This window comes from Morus notabilis, unplaced genomic scaffold (assembly GCF_000414095.1).
Source record: "Morus notabilis unplaced genomic scaffold, ASM41409v2 Scaffold337, whole genome shotgun sequence".
NCBI lineage: Eukaryota > Viridiplantae > Streptophyta > Magnoliopsida > Rosales > Moraceae > Morus > Morus notabilis.
The window spans coordinates 170,917-183,644 of NW_010359286.1; the positions used below are offsets into that span (position 1 = coordinate 170,917).

General features: G+C 33.5%; 1 protein-coding gene across 2 annotated transcripts; it reads right to left on the reverse strand.

The window, feature by feature from the left end:
* Positions 1-3,285: 3,285 nt before the first annotated feature.
* Positions 3,286-12,449, reverse strand: LOC21406468 (serine/threonine-protein kinase/endoribonuclease IRE1b). Of its 2 annotated transcripts, none has more exons than XM_024162992.1 (8): positions 12,075-12,449; positions 11,905-11,987; positions 11,640-11,702; positions 5,726-6,216; positions 5,332-5,510; positions 4,403-4,652; positions 3,680-3,974; positions 3,286-3,578 (listed from the first exon to the last, which is right to left on the reverse strand). In XM_024162992.1, exons 2-8 carry the CDS (start codon positions 11,980-11,982, stop codon positions 3,384-3,386), a joined length of 1,551 nt encoding a protein of 516 aa, XP_024018760.1. In that variant the 5' UTR covers positions 11,983-11,987; positions 12,075-12,449; the 3' UTR covers positions 3,286-3,383. The 2 variants fall into 2 exon arrangements, with proteins under 2 accessions (XP_024018760.1, XP_024018759.1); XM_024162991.1 differs by having other exon boundaries at positions 11,905-11,943; positions 12,075-12,444.
* Positions 12,450-12,728: the final 279 nt, after the last annotated feature.

The following is a 12,728-nucleotide window of genomic DNA, read 5'->3' on the forward strand; positions in this document are numbered from 1 at the left end:
GGCAGCATGCCGGCATAAATAGGAAAAATGCCAAACCTGCAATTCAAATCCAATTTCAATATATATTCTCCAGAATCCATCAAAATCAGTTTCTAATCAATTAAACAAGTCCAATAACTAAAAATCCCCAAATTTCATTCAATTCCAACAATAACTGTTCAAACTCGAACCCTAACTCAAAATTATTCAAATCTAACCAAAAATAAACTTTCTCAAACTTAAAATCCGAATCAAAGAGTGGGTTTCAAAGGGTTTTACCTCAAATCAGTTGCTCGAGCTTCGTCTCCCTCAATTTTTCTGTTTTTCATTTTTTTTTCTGAGATTTTCGGCCAAACTGCCGAGAGAGAGAGAGAGGGAGAGAGAAACCCGGAAAGAGAGAGCAAGGGAGAGAGAGGATGCCAGCGGGAGGAAGCCCGGGCGGTGGAAGAAAATGGAGAAGGAAAGAGAGAGAGAGAGGGGCTGTGCGTGAAGAACCAGAGAAGAAGAAGAAGAAAGAAAAGAAAAAAAAAAGAAAAAAAGGGGGGGCTGGAGCACGGGAAGGGAAAGGGGGAAAAGAAAAAAGAAAAGAAAAAAAAAAGAAAAAGAAAAAGAAAAGAAAAGAAAAGGAAAAAGAAAAATGGAAAAAAAAGGGAAAATGTATTAAATTTAAGTGTGTTTTCCAAAAATCTTTGGGGTGTAATTATAAATATTGAAAATGACTTAAAGTCCCTTAATTAATTATGAAAATCAAATTAGGCACACTAATAATCCACAGTTTAGCATAATTAAACATGTTTAATTCTAAAGGGCGTTACATGACAATATCGAAATTCCTTGAAAATATTTAAATTTACATATTAGAACATTTAATAAATAATAATTAATTAATTAAACCGGATTAGACACACTAATAAATCTCAATTATCTTAACTAATCCTGTTTAATTCCTCGAGGCGTTACAAGATCAATCCTCTATAAATAATTCATAATTAGAGTTAGGTGAAATCCGTTAACCTCTCTAATTACATATTTATTCTTGAATACCATTAATTCTCTAATGGACAGTGATTCATAAAACACATTCATGAATCAGAGCTCCTACTGGTCCACGTACCGAATCAACCCTCAAGAGGATTATTTATCTACTTCTTTCTCAAGAAGGAATGGATTTCATCTCGTTTAATAACATTTCCGGCTACCTACTTCATCATGTCTCTAAAATACAAGGAATAGGATTCAGGATCTTATAATCTGTACCGAGTAAATCAAAAAACACAAATTCATAAATTGGAGTCTGCTAAGAACTCATGATGACTTTTGATTACATTCAGCACTATGTTGGACTTTTTAGTTATGTTCGTATATTTTTTTGATTTAATAAAGTTTACTTGTTTCACATTACTGTGCAACCGAACATTTTGCTGCGTTAAGTGGTATTAGAGAAGGTCTCTCCTTCATTCTATAGTTGCTGGGACTAAAAGAATCCTCCTCTGTTGAGGCTCCAGACTATTGAAACCGCTGCTCGGTCTGTGGAACAGCGTTGTGGTAGTTTATCCGCCAAATTAGATGGCTTTGAGCATTGCTTCAAGCTATTCAAAATTCTTTAGCCAATTTGACTACCATGAGTGATACCAATATGGCTAATCAGCGACCACAAATCCCCAATCAAGAAGCTGCAAGAGAGCAACCTGTTGCAAGGCAGCCCAGTGGTGAACGCGATCCTTAATGCCATTTTACATTTCGTTCCAAATGCACTATAAACAACAAAGTTTGCAATGTCATCATAGATAGTGGGAGTAGCGAAAATATAGTTTCGAAAGCTTTAGTTAAAACTTTAAACCTAAAAGTTGATCCATATCCCACACCATATAAAAATAGCATCACTCGAATATGTAAAGTTCCACTTCAAGAAAAAAAAAAAAAAAAAAAAAAAAAAAAAGGGGGGGGAAAAAAAAAAAAAGGGATAATACATATATAGAAAAGAAAGGGCAGGGATAATACATTTAATCAATAATATGTAAATTATTTTTCAATGGAATGATAGAAAGATTGTGTTAGTTCCTCAAGGGAAAAAGATGAGAGAAAAGAAAACTTTTCCACACTGAGGATAGATTTTTATCACCCCTTTCCAATTCAGATTTTTACAGGCAAGTAGTAGAACCTTCAACCGTGTCAGCACTCACAGTCAACGGACAAGGAGAAGTTGCAGAACCTAATTTGAACATTCCCAGCCAATTACAACCACTACTCCAAGAATTTCAAAATCAGAAAGATCAATGATAATGCTTACGAAAGATCAACGATAATGCTTATGTTGTGGGTTTAACTCCAGACGTGGGAATTTCGTCAACTTTCAATGTTTCTGACCTCTACGAACACTATCCCCCTGCTGGCGAATTGTAACTTTCTGCCTAAACTTGAGGACGGATTTTTTTTTTATTGAGGCAGGGTGGATTAAGTAAAAGAATGTTACGGGAGTTTTATGTGATGACAAGATGCCTATTAAATTTAAAATAAAATTCTATAGGACTACAATCCGTCCAGCTACGTTATATGGTAGTGAATGTTGGGCCATTAAGAGACAACATATATGTAAGAAGAGTGTGGTAGAAATGCGTATGTTAAGATGGATGAGTGGCCATAAAATAATGGATTGCATAAGGAATGAAGTTATTCATAGTAAAGTAGGTGTAGCACCAATAGAAGATAAGGTGCGCGAAAGCCGCTTAAGGTGGTACGGGCATGTTCAACGTAAACCGCTAGAAGCACCAATTCATGCTGGGGAGGACATTCTTATACCTAATACTAGGAGAGGGAGGGGAAGACCAGGAATTACGTGGACCGAAGTAGTTAGGAAAGACATTCTCGATCTAGGCTTTCAAGAAAGTCTAATTTCGAACAGAGATGCGTGAAAAAGTGAAATCCATATAGCCGATCCTAATTAAGTTAGGATTAAGACTTGTTGTTGTTGTTATTGTTTTTTTCCTTAAGAAAGGGGGATATGATTAGGATTCATTTCTTATTTTCTGTTATTATTTTTCAGCCTTATCTTTCTTATTTTAATTGGTGTTCTTTTTGGATTAGCATTCTTTTATTTATAGTTTTAGAGTTTGAATAGACTTAGGACTCTTGATTACATTCTATAAAAGCACCAGCACTATGTTGGAGTTTTTAGTTATGTTCTTATATTTTCAGATTTAATAAAGTTTACTTTCTTCACATTACTGTGCTGCCCACCTTTTTGCTGCGTCAAATATTTAATTGATGCTGGCAACTCTGTAAACAAGTAATAGAAAGATGACTTGTTATTGTATTAGTTTGTCTGTAAGTTGACATGTGGCAAACAAAGATACTAGCAACTAAAATAGAGTCTGGAATAGAGTTTGTATTTAGCATCTCATTATTCATTTTCCTTGACAATCTACAACAAAAGTAATATCGCTTGAAACATTGCTGGTGGGATTCCCTACAAAATATCTCATGAAGTACTCCCCGTCTCCATAGTATGAGCATACAACTTCGTATACTTTTATCAAGAGCGATGGGAATCGGCTTGTAAAATAGTCATCGAATTCTTCATATTTCGGTCCGACGAGTATCTGAAATAGTCACCATCAAACTAAGTGATTCTTATCCTTGATAAATTTAAAAATGTGTGTGAAAAAGTATCACACGATTCATATATTGCTATTACAATCACCTGAACATCTTGACCAAGCTCTCCATAATGACTCGACAAGTTTCGAATCAGTCGTAACAAGTCTCGAACACTGTTAAATTTGTAATCCCTTTTTGAGCACGCCCTCATGTACGTAACTATTTTTTCATCTACCTTCTTATTCCATTTTGTAGCTAAATTTGTGCGTACTGTACGTTCGAGTGCCTTAAAAAGATCAGAGTTCTCGCCTAATCTATCACTAGTGTCGCGCAGAAAAGAAAGTCTCTTCTCTGCATCCCAGAACATTGGATGTTGCAATATCTCACTTGCTTTTGGCCTGCCAAGAATAACACGCAAGTAATTTTCATCAAGAATTGAGCATTCAAGCTAGGGGCTAACTACCTTCTCAAATGTTTTACAATCCACTTAGTATCAACAAGGCATTGTGACAACTACATGATATTATTTAAGTCTGCTGAACAATTATAAATGTAATTGTCAATTAGTATCAAAGGGTATTGCTTACCATCTAAAAAATACACACATACACAAATGTGTATATCTACTCCAATGTTTTCAAAGGGTACATATCATATATATATATATATATATATATATATATATATATATAATATGTCATTAGTCGACTCCAATTAAGTTAGGATTAAGGCTTGTTGTTGTTGTTGTTGTTGTTGTTGTAGAGTAACATATGTCAAGTATTGATTATGCAGAACCCATATATTGAAGGAAATTATATAACTTCACCTCTTTGTAGGATCAGGTTCTAATAAACGAGAAATAAGATGGAAGGCTTCTGGAAAATCCTGTATCAAAAACAAGTCTTGCTTTTTGTCTCTCTTAATATTCCAATCTCGTTCATCATGATCCCCAAATGGATGCCTACCACGAGTGATGCAAAAAAATATGATGCAACCTAAGCTAAACATATCCGTTGCACTCGTATGTCTTCCATTAAGTAGCTGTTCAGCTGCTTTCCAGCTTGTAGTGGCGCAACCTAAAGTTGATTCCAAAAAACATGCATGAGACTAACATTAAAGGGAGAAAGAAGCACTTGAAATTAGGTTAAGAAAAATTATTTATGGGAGCATATTATGAACAAATGTTTATAATGAGACTTTTTGCAATGTGCAGCTGTTTGAGGATATATTTGTTAGTTTCTGATTGTAATTTGTTTCCTTTTATAGCCGGGATTTATTCATGATTTATGGGGATAGATATGTTGCTGATTTTTTGGAGATTTATTACCAGATTTCAACGTTTCACATTTTCCTTTCTTATTAACCAAATCTCTATAAGAGATGTTCCTTGTATAGCATGTACATCAATGAAAACAGTCCTAAAAGTTTTCCAGACTAAACCTTTTCTAGGGCCCAACAGGTATTAAAGTACAGGAGAACTATACCAACATCCTTTAAGTGTTTTTCTCAAATTATAGAGATACCCTTTGACCAAAACATTTTACGTCAACATCCCCTTACCCTAACTTTGTTAATATTTTATGTAAACTGATCAAAATATCCAAACAATCTTAGCTGTTAATCTACTTATTGCATTGATCTTAACCCTTGATTATGTCATTTTTTCACCAATAGAGTGCAAATTAAAATTGTGAGCGTCCAAAGACGACTTAATGCCAGTTCTATTGACTAAAATAGAGAAATGAGAGTACTAACCAAAAGAAGTAACACTTGAGTAAGTCTTGTTCTCAATTAGGAGGCGTTTGTGGATGCCCATGTCTGAAAGCTTTGCACATAAAGTAGATTTTCTCATAGTTATTAAAATGTTTCGGGGCTTTAAGTCTCGGTGGATTATACCCAATTTATGCAGATGAACAAGTCCAGAAACTATGTCTCTGTAAGATAATAAATTGAAAATAAAAGATTGTCATTAATTAGCAGTTAGCATGATAAATCTAACCCAAAGAGAATGATCCAAAAGATGATTCATTATAAGTTCAAGTAGACATAATTGTTCTCAGCTATGCATAACACGATATAAAAAATAAAAAAAATAAAAAAAAATAAAAAAAATAAAAAAAATAAAAATAAAAAAGAAATTTTCACTAACCTCAACAATTGAAGTAACAAAGGTGATGGACGGTCATTATTTTCTTTGCGAAGTTTAACATCTCCCAAAGTATTCTTTAGAAGCTCCCAGCGGTTTTCATACATAGTCATGGTGCTCGTACCACAATAAAGGTAGTTAGGATCAAGCTTGTATGGAGAGGAATTCAAAGAAGTTATTCGGATAAGGTCATCCAAACTAAAATCACAGAGCTCCAGAACAAGATATGTAAAATCTCTGTCATGTTCCACGCCATAATACCTTACAACATTTTGGTGATGATCAGATGCTATGAGATTCCCTATTTCATTGTCATCCAGTTTAATATGAGTTTTGAGAAGGCGTTTCACGGCGACTTTTCTACCTTCATAAGACCCCTCATACACTACAGTCCCATCGGTACCTCGACCGATTTCCTTTGATAATGAAACCACTAATTTTTTGCCAATCCGCAATTGGTTTTTATCAAATGAAGAAGCGATGCTTTCTTCTTCCTGCCGATTTAACATAAAAATTTCTCACATAAAAATACATAAGTAGAAAATTGATACTTGGACCCATATGAGTAATTTAAGTAATGGTTTGAGTAAAGTGGCCCTATAAAAAGTTAATGTCATGAGCATGTATATAGATTTTAATTTTAAATATTGAGCTTTAGCTCGTATAGTTTCTTCATTGTAATTCAGAATCGCAGATGAAGACTCCACGTCTACAAGTTGGCTGAGCTGCAGCCCGTTTGAAGAGCTTGCACATTGTCGTGATCGAAAAATTTGTCGAAGAAATTATTGTATAAGATAAAATTTCCTAAAATTCTATGTATTATAAATATGAATACTTTTATGATAAGTATTTGTTGATATTAATGTTGAATAACAAATTATAAACTAAAAAATTAGAAATTTTTGAATTATGATGCAATTTTTGAATTTCAGACTGCAATTAAGAAAGAGACACAGAACGCTGTGTTATTCCCACAAGTGGACAAACATATGAATATTAAGATTAAGAAATGAAAAGGAATTGAAAAACATAAATTTTAGGGTTTTATAAACAATCAGAACGAAGCAGAGATGAAAAAAGGGTTCGGAATACCGAACCGAGAAAATTAAGGTTTTTGATCGATTAGGGTTGACCAAGTCAAAATTTGTTGACCAAGAGTTGATCAACAGGTCACTCTTGAAAAGTTTGTCAAGGTTGAATAAAGTTAACCAAGTTCACCAACTATCTGAAAACGCAGATTAAACGCGCACCGGATAGGAATTAAACTGAACCGAAAATGGTTGAGATTTAAGATGATTAAATTGATGGAGGGCTAAGATTAGGACACATGGAAGGGAAGGATAATGGCTGGCCAACCTTAGGAAGAAGCAAAGTAGATTTTTTGATTTGTTTTATAAAAGTAATCTTAGAAAATGTCAAAATTCCACCCATATTCCAATCACTTTATGTCAAGACCGAGAAATTTATCAGAATTATTGTGTAGGATAATATTTCCTAGAATCCTTTGTATGATTAATATGAATACTTTTATGATAAGTAGATATAAACAGGGAATGAAGAGTTATAAGTTAAAAATCAAAAATTTCTAAACTACGATGTAGTTACAGATTTTTGAACTATGTTCAAGAAGAAGTATGGAACATTGTGTTAAACCCACAAGTGGGTAAACACATGAATATTAAGGTTAAGAAATGAAATAGAATTAAAAGACATCAATTCTAGGGTTTTAGAAACAATCGGAATGAAAAATGGACGAAAAAAGGGGTTCGGAAGGCCGAATCGCTTAAATTGGGGTTTCGACTGATTTAAGTGAACCGAGTCAAAATTTGTTGACCAAGAGTCGACCAAAACGTCGCCCTCAAAAAGTTAGTCAAGAATGGTCAAGGTTAACTAAGTTGACCAACTGTCTGAAAAACGCAGATAAAGCGCACACCAGACAAGAATTAAACGGAACAGAAATGAGATAATTATTATGAATGGATGGCTAGGATTTAAAGTAATTAAATTGATGAGTGGCTGAGATGAGGAAATGTGGAAAGCAAAAAAAAAAAAATGGGGCAGCCGGCCAACTTAGTGAGGAAGCAAGAGATATTTGTTGAAATTTTTGCAAAAAAAGTCTTCGGGAAAGTCAAATTTTGCATTGTTTGGTTTCTTGCTTTTGGATGGTCGGTTCAATGATGAACAAATACAAGTAAATGGTCACTTTTCACGTAGAAAAAAATGAGAGAACCCAGCCAAGAGAAAAAGAGAGGAAGAAAGATTTCCAAAGTGAGAAAAAGAGTGATTGAAGCAGAAATCGACGGAATTATCAAGGAATAGTGTCACTAAAGCTTGTTCCTCATTCCCTAAGGTGAGATTTCAAGTTTTTCCTCTTCCTTGACTGCCGTAAGTTTAGGGAAAGTATGGAAAAAAATTTACTAAAAATGGTGGTTTGCTTGTAATGGTTAAGGAACTTGAAATCTAGTGAACTAAGGATAAATTCTTGGCTATTGAACTTTTGTTTCTAGCAATTCTTGATATAGAGAATTTTGATAGAAATATGGAGAAACCCTAGACCCAAGATGATGTTGATGGTGTATTTGAAAGAGAAAGGATATGGTTTGTGTTTGAAGGTGAAAACAATGGATAAAGCGAGCTAAAGTTAGGTCGGGAAACATAGAGAAATAGGCGGAACTCTGCTGAAATTTGATTTGAGCATTTGAACTAAAATCGGATTTCAAGAGGAATAGGGGATTAAAGTGTGAAAAGTAAGTCAATTTGATAATCGGTGATGTATAGAAAATGAACACAATGAGAATTCACAGTTTTAGACCAAAATTGAAAATTAGGCCCATGACTGAGGAAGGTGCACGGTTTTAGTGCAAATTCTTGAGATAGAAAATATTTTGGCATTGAATACCAAACATAAGTATTGTAGATCTTTCTGAATTAAATTTTAATGTAACTATGGATCTTAGATTTTGAATCTAACGATCGAAAATTTATGCAATAGGATCGGTTAACAATCGAAGTCAGAAACATTAGTGAAACTTTTGTAAGTATTAGTTGTTTTCTTGTCTACAACGCGAATAAATTTATTTGTCTATGTTGCTCAATCCGAGCATATTGTAGACTAAATATATGCTAGAATGTGAAAGATGACTCATGAATGTTAGATACAATGTTATGCATGTATCTACAAGACTTAAGTAGCAGTAGAATTTTATTCTGTGAAAAAATATGTATCGGCGTCAAGTCAAAGTCAAGTTAAAAGAAAAAGTTAAACTTTAACGAAAAGTTAATCTCATGATAAATTGTTCAAAAATGAACAAAGTCATAAGACTTAACTAAAGTTACCGTTTCAATGAGAAAATTGATAAACGGTAAGAGACCAAACATCCTGTTTGTACCAGCCTTTGAAGGAAAGGTGATTATGAACTGAAAGAGACGAAACCGTGACTGAGCTGGATTGGTTAGCTACCCCACTCCTCACTAGTTATGAGTTAGATTAGATATATGACAATAATGCATATATGGGTATGCATAATTATTGAAGATGTGTGCAAACCTAAAACAACAAAAATTCTAAGTTTCGGACCAAAATTGAAAATTAGGTTAATGACCTGAAAACTTGTGCCCGAATCCGTTTAGGCTAGAGGACTAAGATAGAAGCTTAATTTTAAAAAGTGACCAACATCAAAGTTGTAGGAAATTTTGTTCCGAACAACTTTTGTGAAATAATTTGTTTCCCAAAAACGACCCTAGATGTCACTTTCGGGTTAATTTTCAAAACATGTCTAAAATTGTGAGTTTAGGCCAAATATGCACGGGTTTGGTGCACATTGGTGATATAGGAGATATTTCAGTCCAGATATCGAATATGAAAATCGTAGATCTTGTCAAAGATAAGAAGTCCCGTGAACAACGCTTTTTGAAAAACTAGCTATATAGTATTCTCTTAAGCTCAACTGTAAGTATGTGCAAAACATCCCAATAAGAAAAAAATAAAAAATCTGGGAAATAAAATAGATTTATGAAATAAACAGGAAACCTAAGAATTTTAGACACGACATGTACACATCATGAAAATAACATTTATGGAACAACAAATTCGAGTAAAATTGTATTTTAACTACTGGTCTTAGATTGTAAATCTAACGATCGAGAATTTATATGATAGGATTAGTAGGCGATCATGAAAGCAGTAAAGTTTCTGGTAACTCAAAAGTCGTGACCATAGCGGAACACCTGTAAGTACCAGCAGTTCTTTTGTCTAGACACGAATAATCTTATTTCTCAGTGTTGCACAAAATTGTGCATATCGTAAGTTCAATGTATGCAAATATGGGAAAGATGTTTTTTGAATATTATTTGTTGCGATGAATGTGTTTATGGACTTAAAGTAGTAGTAGTATAATTCTAATATGTGAGAAAGTCAAAAGTCAAAGTCAACAAAAAGTAAAAACTTTTAAATAAAGTCAAATTTCATAAGAAATTGATAGAAATGCTTAAAGACGCAATAATAAGATTAAAATTACTGTCATGATAAGAAAAGATCATAGTAACAAGATGTAATAAATAAAGATAATAAATGACAAAAAGTTAGTAAAACTGTTTGTACCGGCAATTGCAAGGGAGGTTATTATGAATGAAACCGTGAGTGAGTTGGTTTTGAGTCGCTCCCCCAGTCCTCATTCGTTATGAGCGCAACAGTACAACAAGAACGGGGCCCATAAGAAGTAAAAGTTATAAAAACGAACGACACAAGAACAAAAGTTGTAAAGAAGGCATAATACGATAAACGCTTTAAATTTTTAGAAAATGTGTTAGGATGTATGACATGAATGCATATATAGGTATAAATTATTGTTTGCACTTATTTTAGTCTGTTGTTACTTGCTAAGTGAAAGCTCATTATGTTTGTTCGTGTTGTAAGAAGCTCAGGTAAGACACCGGCTCCTTGAAACCTATAGCTGGGCGTGCAAAAGGATGAAGCGGTGGAGTGAGTGCATGCGGGTAATGGATGAACCACGTATTTTAAAAACGCTTCTAAGTGTTTAAAGTAAATAATATTTATGGATATAAATAAGCTATGTAATGAAAGTAAAGTATACAAGACAACGAGGCTATGCTTAGCAAACTCAAGTGACAGAGTATATTAACGTATCCAAAATGCTATTATGTTAATTGCATATGAACGATAATGGTATGCAAATAATAAGTTAAATGTATATGACCACGCCTAAAGAAAAAAAATTAAGTTTTAAAAGAATTTTATCTACGGATTATTTAATATTAAGAAGTTGAAAATGTTTTTAGAAAAATATTTTTAATATTCGAGTTTTACTATGAAATAATGATCGAAGTTTTATTCCGACAAAGTATATTAGTATTTATTTTACTATAAAAGTAAAAACAATGTAGCCTAAAATTAGGGTTTTATAGTTCAAAAATAGTAGAAGTTAAGATATGAGTTAAATATAAACGTAGTAGTAATGACCTGAAATAACGGTCGTCACACTCAAGCACAACCTTTTAAGTGTTTTCTTAATTAGTTGAAAACTTTTAGTCAGAATTTGATAACAATATCTTTTGTAACCTCTAGACAAGGTAAAACGACTCTTTTCAAATGTTTTTATTGTATATGGTTCAAACCTTGCCGTTTTGGAAATCTCCGAAGGATTTACGGATGAGATCATGCAATTTACTCATCTACTTCGATAGAGTTTATTTCTAAAGAAGCGGTTAAGTAATACTTTTTGTTTTGGCTAAAGTCATAGCATATTGGATGGAGGGCTTATTTAAGGTTGCAGTGTTACACTTTGATTTTGTGATGATTAGAAGAAAAAAAGATATAGATAAGAATGAATTAACATTTAAGATATGCTAATTCACTGAGTCGTATACTGAAAGCTGTTTATATATAATGAGAACTTACTCGTTCACGGGCTTCTAGAAAGTTCATCCAAGGCTTAAACTTCCGTGGAGTGGGATTTTCTTTCTGTGAAGTAGAAAGCAATAGGTATCAAACATCAATCGCTAATTAAAGAGAAAGAATACACATATGAACAAAAGCGTAAAGGTAACATGGACATTTATGCCTTTCAAAAAAAAATATGGACATTTATGGGAAATTATAGTAACATATATTAGTTGAGATGAACAAAAATAGGTGCAGCATACAGAAAGAATAAATTATGTACCAGACTGTTAACAGAGTCATCGGCAGCTCTGACGATATTCTTTTGGATCAAGGAAGAAGAAGAAGAAGAAAAAAGCATCAGTACTGGTTAAAAAGGAGAAAAAAATAATATAAGTAGTGATAATAAAAGAGTTGGAATATAAATTAAGCACATATTGAGGAAGTTAGTACCGTTTTATGGACTGAGTCCAAGAAATTATCTTCAACATCCGACATGCCCTGGGCCTAATTACTAATTACAAGCGTTAGATCGTTATAAGAGGAAATTAGAGAAAGATTTTATCCTGCTTTCAGCCTTGCCTCGGCGTTGTCACCCCCGTCACGCCAACAAAGCACATACCATGAGCGATGAGAATTAGATCTGAGATTAATCCTGCTTTCAACCGGAACTCGCCGGACTTTTTTTTTTTTTTTTTTTTGGCTGAATAGGGGGTTGGGGCTTAATTAGCGGCGTAGCCTGAACAATTTACTTATATAGCCAGAGAAAAGTCCTATTAGGTTAGGAGAAGGAACTTACCTAATTTATTTTTTTATTATTTTTTTATTATTTTAACAATATACTGTAAACTTTTTCAAAGTAACATAAGGCAATCAGACTTCAGATGCTTATCAAGTAATTCTGTCTGAAAACAAAAAAAAAAACAAAAAACAAAACAAAACAAAACAAAGAAAAGAAAAGAAAGAAAGAAAGAAAGAATTCAGACTCTCTTTCTCTTCTCCCCACCACCAACCGACCGAGTCTAGTCACCCTCTCTCCTTCAGATTTCAACCTTCTTTTCTGCTGGCTGCGACTCGCTTTCCACCTGTAACTGCAACAATGACGCA